The sequence below is a fragment of the Taudactylus pleione genome, unplaced genomic scaffold (genome assembly GCF_031769625.1).
Source record: "Taudactylus pleione unplaced genomic scaffold, aTauple2 ptg000037l, whole genome shotgun sequence".
In the NCBI taxonomy this organism is placed as follows: domain Eukaryota; kingdom Metazoa; phylum Chordata; class Amphibia; order Anura; family Myobatrachidae; genus Taudactylus; species Taudactylus pleione.
In genome coordinates, this window is record NW_028284439.1 from 6,731,726 (window position 1) to 6,751,401 (window position 19,676).

General features: G+C 45.2%; 1 protein-coding gene across 2 annotated transcripts in view; it reads right to left on the bottom strand.

Moving 5' to 3' along the window:
• Positions 1-19,676, bottom strand: part of WDR49 (WD repeat domain 49) — a 210,970-nt gene that overhangs the window by 57,393 nt on the left and 133,901 nt on the right. For both annotated transcript variants that reach the window (XM_088452316.1, XM_088452315.1), the window contains 3 exons: positions 10,321-10,436; positions 6,911-7,041; positions 2,877-2,975 (listed from right to left, as the gene is read on the bottom strand). In XM_088452316.1, coding sequence (XP_088308442.1) covers positions 2,877-2,975; positions 6,911-7,041; positions 10,321-10,436 — 346 coding nt within the window. The remainder of the gene's footprint in view (positions 1-2,876; positions 2,976-6,910; positions 7,042-10,320; positions 10,437-19,676) is intronic.

Below are 19,676 nucleotides of genomic sequence, written 5' to 3' on the forward strand. Positions count from 1 at the left end.
TGATATTCTGTGGACTTGGTATGGGACCAGTACAGCATGGGGAAGAGAAGAGAAATATTCTCACTGGGTCATGCATTCATGTGCCAGCAAAGCAGTAAGTGGGAGATGAAGAATGGTGAAGTGGAGAAGTTGCCCATAGCAACCAAACAGCTTCTACGTAGCATTTATCAAATACATTCTATAAAATAATAGGTAGAAGCTTATTGGTTGCTATGGACAACTCCTCCACTCTTTAGAAGGCTTGGTACATCTCCCCATGTCTCTCCTTATCACTGCCATACAGTATTGCTGGGGATTGGAGTATTGCTCAGCTGCACCTGCACATTTTTATTGATAAATATACCTAAAAAGCTTTTCTATCAGCTTGCAAAGTGGTGATAGAAAGTCTTTGTTATTGGCTCTAATTGATAAATAGGCCCCAAAGATTGTAATTTTAATATTCATTCACAATGGTGTTTTAGCAGTGATCCAAGTGGCACAATCTAGTAAAATCACACGGCCTGGGGCACTAGCTAAAATAAAGACGATTGGGCCTAATTCAGAGCTGTACAATATGCCGATGTTTACGGAATCGTTATGAAATACCGACGGAGGAGATGCCGGCTGTGAGTACAGTGACAGCGGCATACAGATGGTTGGAATCCTGACAGGAATGCTGAGCACTGTTCCCCTGACCTATTTACCCCTTAACCCTTCTTTTTTGTACCCTTATACTAACCCTCCCCACCCTGCACCCTAACCCTCCCAGTAAGTGCCTAAACCTAACCCTCCTCCCTTAGTAACTAACCCTAACCTTCCCCCCTATGGTGCCTGAACCACCTCCATGTATAGAACCTAACCCTAACCTCCCCCCTTCCCGCAGCCTAACCCTAATTCCCCCTGGGGTACCTAAAGCTAACCCTCCCCCTGCACGGCTAATACTTACCTTGCTCCGGGGTCCTTACGATCGGGATGCCGGCTGCCGGGATTCCAACCTCGGCATCCCCAGTCATGTCGGGATGCCGGCGCCGGTATTCTCTCAGTGATCGGGATTCTGGCGCCGGGATTTTGGCAGTCGGCATCCCGATCATCGGGATATTAACCGCATCCCAATGTTTACGCAATTGAACGATTATCGGTAAATCATGCATGCTTCTAAGTCGCACAGCATATGCTTCAAGGTACACACTCGCAGCAAAATTTATTCAGTGTGATTGACAGAGAGCATTTGTGGGATGTAACAGGTGTGTCATGACCATTTCAGAGCATGTCACATATTGCGACTACGATCCCATATACAAGAAATATGGCTCTGGCATCCTAGCGACTGCAACATATAGTGAGCACTTTAAATAATAACAGTTAACCTCTAAAAACTTATACTCAGTAGGTGTCAGTTCTTTAAATAAATATGGTATTTTCTTTTATGGTAATATCTTAATGAGTTGCTATAAAAGTGTCTACATAACTCTTTTAACAAAATACAGTTATCTCATACATTTTAATCACTGCCAGTGAGGTTGTTAATTACATCAACTTAATTGTGGAAATATATACATTACTTATGCAAGAAATATGCAAATCATTTTTGCACAGCATTTTCATAATTAATGTGGATAGACTGTTAAACTAATTATAATGCACTTGACCAGGTTCTTTATACAATTATATTAAGAAATAGATCTCTGTACAAACCAGCTGATTGAAATATAAATAAAACCATAATGCACCTTTGACTTGGGTGGTGAATATTGCAATTACACAGTTTAAATGAACATGTTAGACACGTGCAGAATTAAAACATAATTTAATGGTTGAATAGTCTTGGAAAAAAACAGTTGAAAAATGAGTAGTTTGTAGAAAGGCAGCGGTGCCTGAACAAAAGGAAAGGTTTCAATCTTTAAAATAGGAAACAGAATGTAATAAAATATAAAGCACCAATCTGAAAGACTAACTATTTCATATTAAAACATGACAATACAAGTAGTACCGCTGGTAATGTCATAAAGGGCTAAGAAAAACAAAGCTGGATGCCTTTCCACTCACTGTCGAGTATTCAATACTGTTCTACAATTTAAAAGCTTTACTAGGAAAACCATACATACGATATGCGGCCGGCGGTTCTAATCCCGTTAGCGGCATCCCGGCAGAGGAGGAAATCCCGATTGTGAAAGGCAAGTACAGTATGTACTAACCTAATTCTACCCCCTAACCCTCCCTTAGGGGTGCCTAACCCTAACCTCCCCCCAAGTGCCTGACCCTAATCCCCCTTCTAAGTGCCTAAACCTAACCCCCCCTTCATCGCCGCCTAAACCTAAGTCCCCCGGGGGGTGCATAACACTAAACCCCCCTTTCCCTAGCCTAAACCTAACCTCCCGGGGGGGTGCCTAACCCTAAGACCCCCCCGGAACCCTAAACCTAACCTCCCCCCCGTGGCTGTCCGCGCCCGGCTTACCTTAGATCGGTAGGCCGGGTGTCGGGCTCCTGGCATGTGTAAGATGACAGGCGTCGGGATTTCGACTCATGTCATTTGTGCCTTGCCGGGATTAAGCAATCGGGAAGCCGGCGGTCGGTATTCCGTCCATCGGCTTCCCGACTGCTTCCCACTGTGGGATGTATGTAAATACATATGAAGTTGTGGTAAGAGTCATACACTGAAGGACAAATGCTGACAAAAAATAATTAATTAAAATGTGGAAATTAACTGCAAGTGATGAACAGTTACTGCCCCTCAGACCACAGGTCTTGCACTATGCAATAATAAAAATGTTTTAAAACAAAGTAAACCAGTCCCAGCTTTTATTTAACTTATACTATATCAGAGTGACCACAAACATGTTGTCCCATACCAGCAGCAAGCCTGCTAAATCATTATATGTTATTTATCAATTCCTTACCTGATTTTGACCGCAGTGCTTTAGAAGGATCAGGGTGAAGTTTTTTGGAAGCATTTTCTGTATTGTTATTCCAAACAACCATTTCTCCATCGTAACTTCCTGGGTAGGAAGAAATAAAAAGAACTTGCACATCATCTATGTTATGTACAGTATGCAGCTACAGGTAGACTCTGAGAGCTTGATGGAACATAATTTAAATCCTAAATAGATTGGCACATTGCAACTATATGCAGCATTCCCGGAAAAAACAGGACATTGTGATTGGGATTTCGGTGATAGCGCATTTTTGTTTTTTTTGTTTTTTAGATCAGTTCTGTTTTTTTTTGTTTTTGAAACAGTATGGGCCTGATGCTGAGATGAACTTTGTTTAAGTGGTTTATATAAGAATGGGGATGGAACAGAACTCCTTGTTGGGGCACTCTCCAAATGGGTAAAGAGAAGGGGAGTAGGGATGGGGAGAGGGAGGAGGGAGAATTGGGGTGGGGGGAGAAGCAAGAATAAAACAAACCTTTTATTGATTATATTAAAACTAATGTCCAATTACCATCACAGAACATAGGGCCTGATTCAGACCCAGTCGCTAGATATGTACGCTCGCTCCCAGCATATGCAAATTCGGAACACACCCAGCAAGGCAGGCGATCACACGGCAATGCATAAGCACACCCACTATGTCTTGGCGTGCGATCGCTTTGTGTATGCAGATGTCCACCAGCCTGTCTTAAGACATCCACTTGCGCACATCATCTCCAGGAAGTGTATACAACCATCGGTACATCAGGTACCATCGGGAGCATTCGCTTCTGGTTGCCTTTACCCTACCGCAAGCACTGTGAGCAGTTCAGTGCATACATGCCTACCCTCCCGGTTTTCGCGGGAGGCTCCCGATTTTTCGGGTAACCCCCCGCACCCCCGGAAGGGTAGGCATTTCTCCCGCATTCTGCCCACTTCCTAGTGAAGTGGGCAGAATTAGGAGAATACCCGCGGCAATCGCGGGTCTCCGTGAAGGGGGCGGGGATTAAGCTGTGATTCTGCATGGATCACAGCATTTGGCCCCGCCCCTATGTAAATTGTGTCCAATCGCGACAATTTTCCCGCGAGGGGGCGGGGCTTAATGACGCGAATCGTCAAGCCCCGCCCCCGTCGGCCCCCTGCTGCTTCTCTTACCCGGGCTTCTCCCAGGAAGAGAATATTAAAGGTAGGCAACCCTGGTTCAGTGTAAATACCAGCCAGGTGACGTGTACTATGACGGTGCCTATTAATTATGCACGCCTCTGAAACGGCGTTGAAACACTCAGGCACGTCTGCGTTCGCACCTCCACTCCCCCATTACTACTGGCCTGCCCCTGTTGCCACCCACAAACGGCCTCTCATGTCACTCATTCCACTGGGCTGTCTATGCTGGGCAAGCGAACGCTTCCCGATGGCTCAAACTAGTTCGCACACGCGCATATGCATGCGTACATAGCAAACATCGCCAGCAACGAGCGTACACTTGCTAGCGACCGGGTCTGAATCAGGCCCATAGTGCAAGTAAGGAATAGAAAAAGAATGTGTTAATATACACTAAGATATACAATGATCTGCAGTATCTCACTATTATTGCTCACTATGGGCTCTATTTACTACAATCCGCATTGGTAATGCAGATTGTAGTGTGATATTACCAAGTGAATTCGCATTGCGAATTCAGGCAATATCACAGGGATTTACTACAAATCCCTTGCAGGGACAGAGCTTGCGATAAAGCTCTGTCCCTGCTAATCCCCTTCGGAGCCTTATCACGGTATTTTCGCAAAAAATACCGTGATTAAGGGCTCTATTTACTACAATCCGCATATTGAATGCGGATTGTAGTGTGATATTACCGAGTGAATTCGCATTGCGAATTCAGGCAATATCACAGGGATTTACTATAAATCCCTTGCAGGGACAGAGCTTGCGATAAAGCTCTGTCCCTGCGGATCCCATCCGCAATCTAGTCGCGGTATTTTCGGAAAAAATACTGCGACTAAGAGCCCGCGCATGCGCCAACCGACCACCGCTACTACCCCCCCACCGATGCTAAGCCCCGCCCCCCGCGATCGCGAACCTCCGTGACCCCCCCTCCCCCCCCGCGATTGCGAACCCCCGCGACCCCCCCCCTCCCTTCATTACACTTACCTGTATCCTCTTGGCCTCCGGTGATCTTCTCCGGGCTTCCCGATCAGGTGATCTCCCATACTGCACTGGGGCCCGATCACCTGATGACCGGGCCCCAGTGTACTATGGGAGACCAGCTGACCGGAGAGGAGCCATCACCGGAGGCCCAATCACCGGTCCCTGGAGTCAGGTAAGTAAAAAAAAAATGTTTAATTTTTTTTTTTCTTTTTTTACAGCTTTTTTTTACGGCTTCCCCCGGTATTTTTTTACAATTTATTTTTAGTAACTGTGGTCGGATCACATTTCCCATTACAATTATGGGAAATGCGATCTGCTTTACTAAAAATAAGTGATACTGGGGGTTGGAGTAGAATTTTACTAATTCTACTCCAATTGCCCTGTAATAACTACAGGTGATACTAAAATAATGTGAAAAGGGTGTGAAAACACCCTTTTTCACTTTATTTTAGTAAAAATAATGTTAATAAATAGAGCCCTAAGTGCCTGCGCATGCGCCGATCGTTCGCCGCAGCTACCCCCCCTCCGGCGCTAAGCCCCGCCCCCCGGTGCTAAGCCCCACCCCCCGCGATCGTGGGCCCCTGCGACCCCCCCTTTCCCCCCCACGACCTCCCTCTCCCTTACTTACACTTACCTGCATGCTCCAGGCCTCCGGTGATGTTCTCCATTCCTCCGGTCAGGTGATCTCCCATACTGCACTGGGGCCCGATCACCTGATGACCGGGCAGCAGTGCACTGTGGGAGACCAGCTGACCGGAGGGGAGTCATCACCGGTCCCTGGAGTCAGGTAAGTACATTTTTTTTTATTTTTATTTACAATAATCAGCTTGCGGTCTGTTTAGACCACACAGCTGATCACTGGGACCGACTCCCGGCTTTGCTCTCCCCGTTAGAGCAGAGCAGGAGTCCGGTAACCGGGGGAGACCCTGGATAACGCCACCTCCAGGTCACAGGGCTTCCCCCGAAATTTTTTTCACATTTATTTTTAGTAACTATGATCAGATCACATTTCCCATTACAGTTATGGGAAATGCGATCTGCTTTACTAAAAATAAGTGATACTTAGGGGTTGGAGTAGAATTTTACGAATTCTACTCCAATTGCCCTGTAATAACTATAGGTGATACTAAAATAATGTGAAAAGGGTGTGAAAACACCCTTTTTCACATTATTTTAGTAAAAATAATGTTGATAAATAGAGCCCATAGGCAGTGTCTATAAGGAATCTGAAGATAACACCCTGATTAGCCTATTGTCAGAATAACTGCAGCATGGGCTGATAAGTCAGAGAAGTATATTTTTCGTGCACAATATACAATTGATAATATAAAGGGAAACAAAAGTTCCTGTTTTCAATATTCATTGCATGACCAAAAAAACGTACATAATCACATTCATGAGTCATGCATATGGCGGCCCGGATTAAACACAATTCTATTAGATTTCACTGATGGCAAGGTTGAAAGTTAAACTATTAACATTAGCTGTGGAGACAATAAATGTTCAAAATAAACAAAAACACAATTATTTCTACATTATCAACTTTTAAAAGTTTTGACTTAAGATGTGACACATTAGCTATATTGCTCTTTGCCCATAAACAGACATATTAGGACTCACGACCCAAGGTCCTTATGGAGGTGAAGTAGCGTTTATCATTTGATGAAACAGTGCTCTATTAGCTACTTTGTGAAACTTTATTTTTTGTCACTATACCACCTTTATCCTACACTACTGTAAAGAGTCATTTACTTAAATTATATCTATTAGTATTTCCAGGCAAGTCATACTGTATGTACCTGGTGGTAAGGTAACGCAGATATGATCCCTCATAGTCTATAAATACACACAAATCAATATGATTTTATTTTTACCTGTGACCAGGCTTTGGGGAGGCAAAAATGCTGCACATAAGATATCATCACGGTGCTGAACCCCTCCTTTCCATTCTGAGGGCTGAACCAGATATTGAGTTAAAGTGTTCCGACGGAAAATTGTGATTATCCTTAAAAGAAAAAAAATATGATGTACACATATTTTATTCTTATTTATTTAGTAGGTGGGGGATATTTGCATGGAAATTAAATGTAACATATTAAAGCTGAAAAAGGTGCAACCTTTATAAATTCTAATTGCATTATCTATAAACTAGCGACCCGCATCGGCTTCGCACAGGAGCCATATCATCTCGCCAAAGTCTCCAGCATCTCATACCAACCTACGCCATATCACCACAGTACCCTGCATCTCACCACAGCCTCCTGTATCACATACCAACCTACGCCATATCACCACAGTCCCCTGTATGTCGCCACAGCCTCCTGTATCACATACCAACCAACGCCATATCACGATGCCTCCTGCATCTCATAACAACCTACCCAGTGGAGTACGGCCAGCAGAGTCACAGTACTTGTATACACAGATGGCTACGAGCCAAGGAGTCACAGTGCTTGTATACACATTGCGGTATGGCCAGCTGAGTCGCAGAACTTGTTTACACAGTGGGCTATGGCCCAAGGAATCACAGTGCTTGTATACACAGTGGGCTACGGCCTGCAGAATCACAGTACTTGTTTACACAGTGGACTAAGGCCCAAGGAGTCATGGTGCTCGTAAACATAGAGGGATAAGGCCCAAGGAGTCACGGTGCTTTTATACACAGAGGGCTACAGCCCTAGGAGTCATGGTGCTTGTATACACAGTGGGCTAAGGCCCAAGGAGTTACAGTGCTTGTATTCACAAAGGGCTACGTGCTTTTATACACAAAGGGCTTATGCCCAAAAAGTCACAGTGCTTGTATACAGAGGGCTAAGGCCCAAGCAGTCACAGTGTAAGTATACACAGTAGGCTAAGGCTCGTGGAGTCACGGTGCTTGTATAAACAGAGGGCTAAGGCCCACAGAGTCACGGTGCTTTTAATTTATTTTATACACAGAGGGATAAGGCACACGGGGTCACTGTGCTTGTATACACAGAGGGCTAAGGCCCAAGAAGTCACGGTGCCTGTATACACAGTGGGATACAGCACCAAAAAATACGTTTTCTTTTTTTTTTTTTTTTTAACTTTTAACTTTCTTTTTTTACTTTTTTTTTTTTTTACACACAGCCACTTGTGAGTCTCGACACTTTAATCAGTATAGTGCAGCAATGCAACATACATCAGCGTGCAGTGTGCCCCCTTACACAGTCACTTTGCCAGCACAGCAACTTGTGAGTCTCTTTACACAGCACTTAGGGCCTGATTTAGACCCGCTCGCAAGTGGGTCGATGGTGGCCCAGTGCGCACATGTGGCGTGCGCAAGCCCCGTAGCGAGTGAGACCTTCACTCGCTCCGGAGCTCACAGCAAAATGGGGCAGCTGTCAATGTTGATCGACAGCTCGCCCCTTTTTTAGACGGGTGGGGGGGTGGCTGAACAAAGGGAGGCGTTCCCGAAGGAACGCCTGCCGTTTGTGGGCAGCTCTACTGACATCACTCGTGATGTCAGTAGTGGACTTCCGGCTCTATTAGAGCTGGAAGTCCACTTGGCATTGTGAGTGCTGAGACCCTACCACAAGGGTCTCCTCGCAATGCCGATGGTCGCGATAATCGTGACCATCGCCAGGCCGCACGCACAAGCTGTGTGTGGTCACCCACAGCTGTGCGAGTGGCCTGGAGGCCGGTATTTAAAAAAAATAGGCCCGCCCTGATTCAGAGCGTGCGCTCACAAATAGCGAGCGGATCTGAATCAGGCCCTTAATCAGCAGAGTATAGCGCAGCATACATCAGAGTGCAGTGTGCCCCCTATACAGCCACTTTGCCAGCACAGTCACTTGTCCCACTCAGCCAGTGATATCAGAAGAACAGTGTGCAGTGTGGAGCCTGCAAGTGAAATGGTGCCGAGTCACAGCCTCGGCGCCTTATGTAGAGGCGAACTCTCGCCTCTCGCGAGAGTTCGGCACCCTCGCGAGGATCCAACGTCAGGAGGCTGACGTTCGGCCTCGCAGTGGGATCCGAGTCGTCGGGTCAGAACTCAGATCCTCGATGTTCGGTGCGGTTCAGATTCTGCAGAATCCGAACCACTCATCCCTAACTAAAACACCTGTGCTCTAGCTAGATTATCTGGAAAACATGCACTGGTAGGGGTCCATGAGTGCCGGATTTGAAAAACACTGGCCAGATTAAGGGGCCTATTCATCATCGGAGGCCTGAAGTGTTGAACTCACTGCGAGGGATACTTAAGTATCCAACTCACAGCGGGGGAGCCATGACACCAGAGCAACTCATCATTGCCCCAGTGCGGGGACAACTGCTCCAAAAAGCAGTTCTACCCTCAGTTAGTATCGCAACTACAAAAGTAGCCGCGTTACTTACCACCTCCCCGTCATCTCGGCTCCCCGTGACCCGAGGTCACGCAAGTGCACAGCCGCTGAGGAGGTAGTGAAGAGGCGAAGGAGGGATCTGCTCGGAACCCTCTTTGTATCCCCGGAACGCCTTCCCATTGGAAGGAGCGGGGATCCGAGAACAAGTGCCGTCTGAAGATGGAGCTTGTTCTCGGAAGCAAACCCAGAAAACTTTCAGTTTTCGGAGTTTGCTGAATATCAGGGGTCCTTTTCGGACCCCTGATGATGAATGGCCCAGTAACTAAAATATGCAGAAACTAGCGTTACTGGGCGATTTGGTTTTGATGAATAGGCCCCTAAGTGTGTTGAAAGTGGAGAGCTACTGAGCGCACTTCATTTTCTTCCTCCAGGAAGATTCCATTCCCTGTTTCAAGATAGTTGACGGACTTAGCTACTGTGCATGAGTTTATTGAGTGTCACAGTGGAAGACAGTAGTCTCTCATTTAGCTGTGGACGGACACAGAATTACCACAGCTATAACCAGTGCTGCTTATGCGCGGCGTTAGTGACCGTAACAGCGCATGCGCAGCACTGGTTACAGCTGCGGTAAGTTAGAGCAGGCAGGGAAAAGTATCTATTTCCCAAAAAGCTGTCATCGCAAAAATGACAGCTTTTCGGAATAGATGCTTATGGAAAGGAGGAATTATGAATTCCTCCGGTAATTAGGTAGAACTCCATGCGAGCTCTAAACCTAATTCCCTCAATCGATTTGTTTAGTAATGATGAATAGGCTCCTTTGTCTCCATGTGTCCCAGATTCCACAAACTAGATTCTATGTTCAACTGGACAGTGAAAACATGCATGGGACATATATTAAACAGCAAATACAGCTGATACAGTTAGCTTTATAATGGCTAAAGATTGATAAAATAAGTGTCACAGAGTTAGTACAAAATACACACCTTTCCCATCCGACCACCAGTATAGCTCTCTTCAGCACCAGTATCTGAGAGATTTCAGCAGCTCTGTCTCTTCCAGCATTTAATTTATGGTGACAATGTCCATTGAAATCCCATATCTTAAAGAACAAATATTATTAAACATCTGTCTGTTACAACCTTATATTTGTACTGTACACAAACTTTATCAGCTATTTATTGTTCTGTAAGCATTCACATTAGTCCTCTAAGCCTAAGGAAACAAGAGTATATGAAAGAAGAGACAGCCCTGCATTCTGCACACACTATCATTATCTATAGTAATCTCCTCTATGGTGCTTAATGGTGCACTGCATACACACGGTCAGATAAAAAGGACGATTTAAACGATAATGATTTAGGTTATCATTGATCATTTCAATCATCCTTTTTTTAACCCCCTATAACAACCAAATGATGCGCGGACACAGATGGTCGATATTGACCATCGCCCGTGCATGCAGGCCAACCTGGTCGATATCGACAAGTTTAGCCTGGTTACTATAGGGAACCTCGATCGTTGATCGAGGGTCGTTATAGTAGTTGGGGGAATGGAGTATGTGCTGGATGTTCTATAGCGATCATCCAGCACATGGAGGACGATCAGACAACGATATCTGATCGTTGTCTGATCTGACTATGTGTATGCACCTTATGACTTTTCATCATTTTGTAACGCCTCCCAAAAGTTATTACTATGACTCAACAAGTACTTTAAAAACATTGGCAGGTAGTTATATTTAATAACGCTGTATGGCAGACCTGGCCAAAAGGTAGATCGCAATCTACTGGTAGCTCACAGGGCATACGCCGGTAGATCACGACCAACTGAAGTAAAATAAACCTGAAACGGCTTCTGGAGCCTCAGAAACCCAGCTCCCTGTAATGCAGCACGCGGGTGACATCATGACATCACCCACACACTGTAAGGAGCCTGCAGGTGCTGCTGTGCATCTGCCTGGCCCCACAGAGCATGCTGAGTGTCATGGGAAGATGCTGTCCCACCAGCACATTGGTTCCTCACAGCGCCAAGCACATCCCAGACTGATAGCAGCAAACTTTCTGCAAGTGCCGGAGACTCTTCTGGAGGTAGTGTGTGGGGAGTGATAGTGTTATATGTGCAGTAGAGGCTGCAGGCCTCCTCCTGCTGTGGTACCATATTGCACCCTAAGCACTGGCTCCCTGCCGCACACACTGACACTGAGTGACTGATTTATTTTTTAAATATGACAACCACTTATGTTATTAAGAGGTGGAGATAATTACAAGTTTATGGTATGGGAGGAATGTAAGAGATTGCAGATTTGTGGCAACTTTGTACACCTAAAAAAGACTTGATGTTTTTTTTTGTTATATTTTATTTTTTGTGCATGTCTTTTTTGTTTAATACTATTGCATTTTATGTATGTGAGAGCGGGTGTATAATACTGCTGTATGTTATGTATGTGAGAGCTGTTGTTTAATACTACTGTATTTTATGCATGTGAGAGCTGTTGTATAATACTACTGTATGTTATGTATGTGAGAGCGGGTGTATAATACTACTGTATTTTATGTATGTGAGAGCTGTTGTATAATACTCTATTTATGTATGTTAGAGCTATTGTATAATACTACTGTATGTTATGTATGTGAGAGCTGTTGTATAATACTCTGTATTTATGTATGTTAGAGCTGTTGTATAATACTACTGTATTTTATGTATGTGAGAGCTGTTGTATAATACTGCTGTATTTTATGTATGTGAGAGCTGTTGTATAATACTCTGTATTTATGTATGTTAGAGCTGTTGTATAATACTACTGTATGTTATGTATGTGAGAGCTGTTGTATAATACTACTGTATGTTATGTATGTGAGAGCTGTTGTATAATACTACTGCATTTTATGTATGTGAGAGCGGGTGTATAATACTGCTGTATGTTATGTATGTGAGAGCGGGTGTATAATACTCTGTATTTATGTATGTTAGAGCTGTTGTTTAATACTACTGTATTTTATGTATGTGAGAGCTGTTGTATAATACTCTGTATTTATGTATGTGAGAGCTGTTGTATAATACTACTGTATGTTATGTATGTGAGAGCTGTTGTATAATACTACTGTATTTTATGTATGTGAGAGCTGTTGTATAATACTACTGTATGTTATGCATGCGAAAGCTGTTGTATAATACTACTGTACTTCATGTATGTGAAAGCTTTTGGGAAAACAATATCAGTGCGCCTGTGTGCAGAATAAAGCCTGTGCGCCTGATACAGAGGTGGACTCTATGTAACTGTGATCGCCATTGTACAGTTAGGAAAGTCTGCAGTAACAAAAATAAATTGCTCAACAGCGCAAAGATCAGCATAGAGTCCGTCGTTGAATCAGGCCTATTGATGATGGTAGATCACCACTAAGCAACTGAATGAAAAGTAGATCCCAGGTCACAAAAGTCCAGCCACCCCTGCTATATGGTATCGGCACAAGTGCCGTTAGACATTGGAAACAATAAGAAAAATAATTATATTTCCACAGTTTCTCCATATAGCTACACCTGTCCCATAACAGTTTCACATTCATATAATACTGAAAAATGTAGGAAAAGTAATTCTCACTAAGGCGCTCTCAGTGCAATCTACATATGACCGGTCGCAGCTGCCACAAATAAGATTGTGTATATCTCTCCTATACAATATAAAAACAGCACGAAGTGGCTGCGCGTTCAAATCATACAACAAAGTAAATGGATAAATATATAAATTTTATTATTAAAAAGAGACATATGAATAATCACAAAACCTGTATAAAAGTATAACTTAAACCTATACACAAAGAATACATAAAAATATCCCGTCACTTTCCTAAGAATAAGCTGTAGAGATAGGCAACAATTATTGCAACAATGTTATTTTCCACAAGAGAAAAATCTGCACACTTGCTCTCTCTCTACAGCTTAAGGTGCGTACACACTGGGCGATAAAGTGGACGACTGTACGATAACGATATCGTTATCGTTCAGTCGTCCACTTTATCGTCCATTTTTAACCCCAAAAAGATTAACGATAACGACGACGCGCGTTTCCGCGGGTCGTTCATCATTATCGTTCATCGGGCTGACATGCAGGCCAACCTGACGATCTCGTCAGGTTGCTGCATGTCAGGGAATGGGGGAGAGAGCCCGGCACTGAACGATATAGTTAATTATATCGTTCAGCGGCTGTGCTCAATGTCATGAACGACATTGAGCACAGCCTGCCGGGGACACACTACACGTTATCGCTCAGGGAGCACATCGTGTAGTGTGTACGCACCATTATTCTTAGGAAAGTGACGGGATATTTTTATGTATTCTTTGTGTATAGGTTTAAGTAATACTTTTATATATTATTATTATTATCCTTTATTTATATGGCACCACAAGGGTCCCGCAACACCTTACATAGTACATAAACAAAGTACAGAAACACTTAAACAGAACAAGAAAACAGTGACATAGGGCCTGATTCAGAGCCGGACGCAATTTGCGGACGGTCATTCAGGAAAAGGGGGTGGCTATTCAAATGAACCGTTCGCTCTTTGCGGTCTGTTCACGCCTCTATGTCTGAACGAGCGAACAAAACTTGCGGTCGTTTTTTGGATAACTACGCCCCCTGGCCGCTCGCATCTTATGTCATGTCCGCTATTTATTAGATTAATTGAGTACATTGACCAGCGTATGAACTGCTCGCTATTCTTGTGGTTGGTTTTTCCTACCACAAACTTGCGAGCAGTTCTGACTATAAAATAACCCAGTGACGTGGTCAATGACGCTGCTGTATTAATTATGCACACCCATAATACGCCCGTTTTGAACTTTAAGCACGCCTGCGTTCGGATCTCCACTCCCAGTTTTCAAGCACCTTCCCCTGTTACCACCCACATACGCCTCCTCCTGTCACTCATATTAGCAGGCTTTCATTATTCAGCGAACAAACTATTTTCGGCCGCACAGACTGGTTCGCACATGCGTATTACGATCCGTACGCATGCGCAGTTGGGCAAACATCGCTCGGAACGAACGAGCGGCCGCTTACGAGCGGCTCTGAATCAGGCCCATACAGTACAAGACATTGCAAGACAAGTACATGGCATCAGGGGCAGAACTATGGGAGACAATGGAGGCGCCTGCCATCGGGCTCCAGCTCTGTAGTGGCACCTCCTCCATTGTTCACAACATATTCACCCCATTTAGGGCTGTAACTATGTACCCGGGGGTGTGCCATCATGGCCGCCCAATACATAGCACCCCTTCCCGGCACCTGAGAACAGTGTCGGACTGGGGCCTGAAGGGCCCACCAGTGGATTGCAAAAGTAGGGGCCCGCTGAAGTGGTGTAACCATCTGTCAAAGTGGGTCTACCCAGTGAACAGAGGCCTGGCAATAATATGTGTTAATAGATAAAGGAGAAGTTAACTAGCGATATACCTCCAAAAAAACAGTGAAAGGGTTGTCCTGATTAATAAATAGACCCCACAGAGTGACATTAATAAAATAATGTGTTTTATAGATATGACAATCCAGCTTTGAACTTTATGAGGATGATATAAATTGAACCATTGAAAATAATCTAACTACTGGGACTGAGTATTAATCCCGTTTTGAATACGTATTATTTTAGGATTATTATTTTTAGTTTAAATGTGTTTAACCATGGAGTTAATGAGGGCTGTGGGGGTCGATTCAGACCGGGACGCTATGCTGCGCCCTCTCTCAGCCGTCAGAGGCCGGGTATGCAAATTCCGCGATCTCACTGTCAGGCTTAAGGACGCTCTCTATGTTTTAGAGAGCGGGGCAGAGTGAGTGCACGCCAGTGTAATAACGCCCACTCTTCTTTCTTAGCACACGACATCTCCAGGAAGTGTATGATTAATCAGAACCATCGAGAACCATCGGAGCTGCACGCAGCCCTTGAGGTAGACCATACCCCATCGCAAGCATTGCGATCACTGCAGGTTGAACTACAACCAGGTGACGTGTACAATAATGGCCACATGCTAATTATGGACGCCCATTAAACTCCACTTTGACGCCCAGACAAGCCTGCGTTCGCGCCACCACTCCCCCGTTCACAAGCACCTTCCCCTGTCACCACCCTCAAACGGCACTGTCACTCAAAGTAGCGCTCAGTCTGTGTACAACGAGCGCACGATTCACGATCGCAATGACTGGCTTGCGCACGCGCACTGTGACACACATGCATGGACAGATGGGTGACAATCGCCCATAGCGAGGATCGCGGCTTAGTGTCCGGGTCTGAATCAGGCCCTATATTCGATAAGAGACTTTTTCAAGCAATTACAGTAATGAACAGAAACAACAAAGTGCAAATACACAGGGAAGAAATCCACAAGGATGTAGGCACAGACACCATGATAGATGGCACAAGTAAACCCGCCTACCACTATCATGCCATCAGACTTCGTCACATTCAGTAACACAGATTAGAATAAAGATGATTAATTTCACACACATTCTCAACTGTTATGCTGGGTACAAACTAGACGATTTGTTGTCCGATCTGGACAGTGGGCCTGATTCAGAGCCGCTCGTAAGCGGCAGTACGCTCGTTCCGAGCGATGTTCGCCCATCTGCGCATGCGTACGGTTTTTAATACGCATGCGCGAACCAGTCTGTGCGGCGGAAAATCATTTGTTCGCTATATAGCGAATGCCTGCTATTTTGAATGACATGAGGAGGCGTATGTGGGTGGTAACGGGAAGGTGCTTGAAAACGGGGAGTGGAGATCCGAACGCAGGCGTGCTTAAAGGTCAAAACGGGCGTTTTATGGGTGTGCATAATTAATACAGCAGCGTCACTGACCACGTCACCTGGTTGTTTTATAGTCAGAACTGCTCGCAATATAGTGGTAGCAAAAACCAACCACAAGAATAGCGAGCAGTTCACACGCTGTTCGATGTACTCGATTAATCTAATAAATAGCGGACATGACGTATGATGCGAGCGGCCAGGGGGCGTATTTTTCAAATAAACGTCCGCATGTTTTGTTCGCTCGTTCAGACATAGAGGCGGCAACAGACCCCAAAGGGCGAACGGTTCATTTGAATAGCCACCCCCTTTTTCTGAACGAGCGAGCGCTAATTGCGTTCGGCTCTGAATCAGGCCCTGTGTGTACCTGCTATGTCGCTGACGATGCGTGCTCCTGCGCATTGTCAGCGACATTGCCCATTGTACCTGCATGCAGGTCCGACAGGCGATATCGTCAGTGGGGGCTATGCTGCCGAATGCAGCATATGGCCCCCGTCACGCCGTCGCTGCCAGCATTGGCAAGCAAGTATGCACTTGCCGATGCCGGCACCTCCACCGGGTCCCGACACAAACGACATTGTGCTAGGTACACATCATTTAGTGTGTACCCAGCTTTTCATTATTGCCCTAGCAGGAAAATTTCTATTCTGTCCAGGCTGCCCAAGCCAGGGGCAGCCATATCAATGTCTGTGTCTTTTGCCACAGTTGTTTCTGGCACTGTATGCAAATGGCACTATAAAGCCCTTCCCTGGTGGACATACATGTGCAAGGACTGAGGTGTACACTTTCAGCGTCCATAAACGCTGAAATATGTTGCGTCTTTAGATGCACCATTGTCACACCATCGAACTTGCACCAGAACCATTGCAGATGCCGATTATCATTCTGAATTTAGGCCCTCATTCAGAGCCACTCGCTAGCGGCAGTACGCTCGTTCCGAGCGATGTTCGCACTTCTGCGCATGCGTACGGATCGTTATACGCATGCGCGAACCAGTCAGTGCGGGCGAAATTCATGTGCTCGCAATATAGCGAATGCCTGCTATTTTGAGTGACAGAATGAGGCGTATGTGGGTGGTAACAGGGGAAGGTGCTTGAAAATGGGGAGTGGAGATCCGAACGCAGGCGTGCTTAAAGGTCAAAACGGGCGTTTTAAGGGTGTGCATAATTAATACAGCAGCGTCATTGACCACGTCACTGGGTTATTTTATAGCCAGAACTGCTCGCAAGATTGTGGTAGCAAAAACCAACCACAAGAATAGCGAGCAGTTCATACGCTGGTCGATGTACTCGATTAATCTAATAAATAGCGGACATGACGTATGGTGAGAGCGGCCAGGGGGCGTTATTAACAAATAAACGAGCATATGTTTTGCACGCTCGTTCAGACTTAGAGGTGTGAACAGACTGCAATTTGCGAACGGATCATTTGAATAGCCACCCCTTGCTTTTGAACGAACGACCGCAAATAGCGAACGGCTCTGAATCAGGCCCTTAGCCTACTATGTGACTGGTTCAGTGTCAATGAATGCAACCACTATCAGTGGCACGCCTGCAACACTCCCATAACACACAATCTCTACATGCTTCTATTTAGCCACCCACATCTTACCTCCCAGTCACAACCCAGGAATGCCCCACATATTTCTGCTACTGTGCAGCTAAATTCATACTGTGGCTCTGTACATGAAAAATAAGGACACATTTGTGGTGCGGCTCAGGTGCATGTTCAAACGAAATGAATTTCTCCACTGCATCTGATATTGTCACTATATCCAACTCAGAATGAGGCCCATAGTGTGGTATAGTACCGTGGATTCAGGATGGCCGTCTCCAAGTGCTGGATGTACTAAAGTGCAAAATGCAGTAAACCCTGAAAATGCCATTTTCGGGGGTTTTAGCACATTTTCCATATGTACAAAGCTCCGGAATGCATCATCCCGGTGGGTAACGCCATCTTCAGGTGGCGTTATTCAATAGAAGCCTATGGGCTTCTTATTGGGATGCCCCCCTGATAGAGATCCAATCAGATCCCTCCCATCTCCCCCCACTGCCTTCTGCGCATGCACAGAAGGACGACAGAGGGGCTTTTGGATGTTAAACCCAGAAATCCCTCTATCCCGGGGGCATCGCAAAGGACAGCTTTTATCGGGAGAGCTGGCCTTTGCGATATTCTAAGTACATACCACTGTACCCAACCGTGGTATGTACCTGATGAGAGGCAGGATGTACCGCATTGCGGATGCGCTGCTTAGTACATCCCGCACTAACTATAGAGAAGGTATGTGCCACTGGGAAGTGGCAGCTGTGAAGTCTGACTGACAACCTAAGCAGGGGGCCCCAGGTCTGCCAGCAGAAATTGTGAGGACCAGTACACATTACACTGGCAGGGCACCTGCTATTTGCTCGCCAACTCCCTGGCCCAGACCTCGTCACTCAACTGCACATGCAACCGACCCCCATCCAAAAAAGCTACTTAATAAAATTTACTCACATATATCTGTATACACATACAGTATACATATATATAACAAAGGATACATTTGCGCAAACCAATGCCAATATATATATATATAGCACCGTTTTCAGTGTAAAGTGCCACTCTCTTACTTATGTGTGTATATATATATATATATATATATATATCCCCGTCCCGCCCTGCTTCTCTCCGACTGGCCTGGCTCTTCTTCTCTGAGGTAGTCCTTGCCACTGGCGCCGGAGACATCACGATCTCATGACTGTCCCCAAAGTAAAAAAAACCCAAGGAGGAGAGGAGGATCCACGAGCTGCAGTACTGGGATCACGGCTTCCGTACTAGGTGTTGATTCACTTTGGTCTATATGGAGGGAAAAGCCTGAGGGTTTCCAGAAGTTGGACAAATAAGGAATCATTGTGATTGTTCTTGCTGTTGAATAAGTGGTGAATTCCACTATATAAGGTACACCCCCATCTACACAGAGGGTGATTATCTTTGGTGATGGTTACATCATTTACATATTTAATGCACTAGGAGGCGCTCTTTTCTCCACCCTTTTTCGTTTTACAGATTTTGACGCTGCTTAGGCAGCAGTATATGGGAGTAGGAGCAGCCACCCTATACGTTTGGGGAGTGCGACTTTTGATGGACTGATATTACTTTGGAATCACATTAACTGTTTCAGGACTCAGCGCCGTGTACTACCCCATTTTTTATATATATATATATATATATAGTTTAGATCAAAATAGAGAAGGGGCAACTCCATAGTGCAATGAACGTTTTTATTCAATCAAAAAGGTATCACTAAAACAACGCAATGTTATATAGGTTGAGTCTCTCATATCCAAAATGCTTTACCATATTGAAATGTCTTAGGAATAGGGCACAAATCTAAACACAGAATGCATTTGTGATTCATAAACACCTTATACACACAGGGTCTCATTCAGGCCCGCTCGCATGCGCTGAGCGCTCGCAAGCGGGTCGATGTTGACCTGCTTGCGCGTGCGCAAGCCCCGAAGCGAGAGAGAAATTCTTTCGCTCCGGGGCTCACTACAAAAGGGGTGGCTGTCG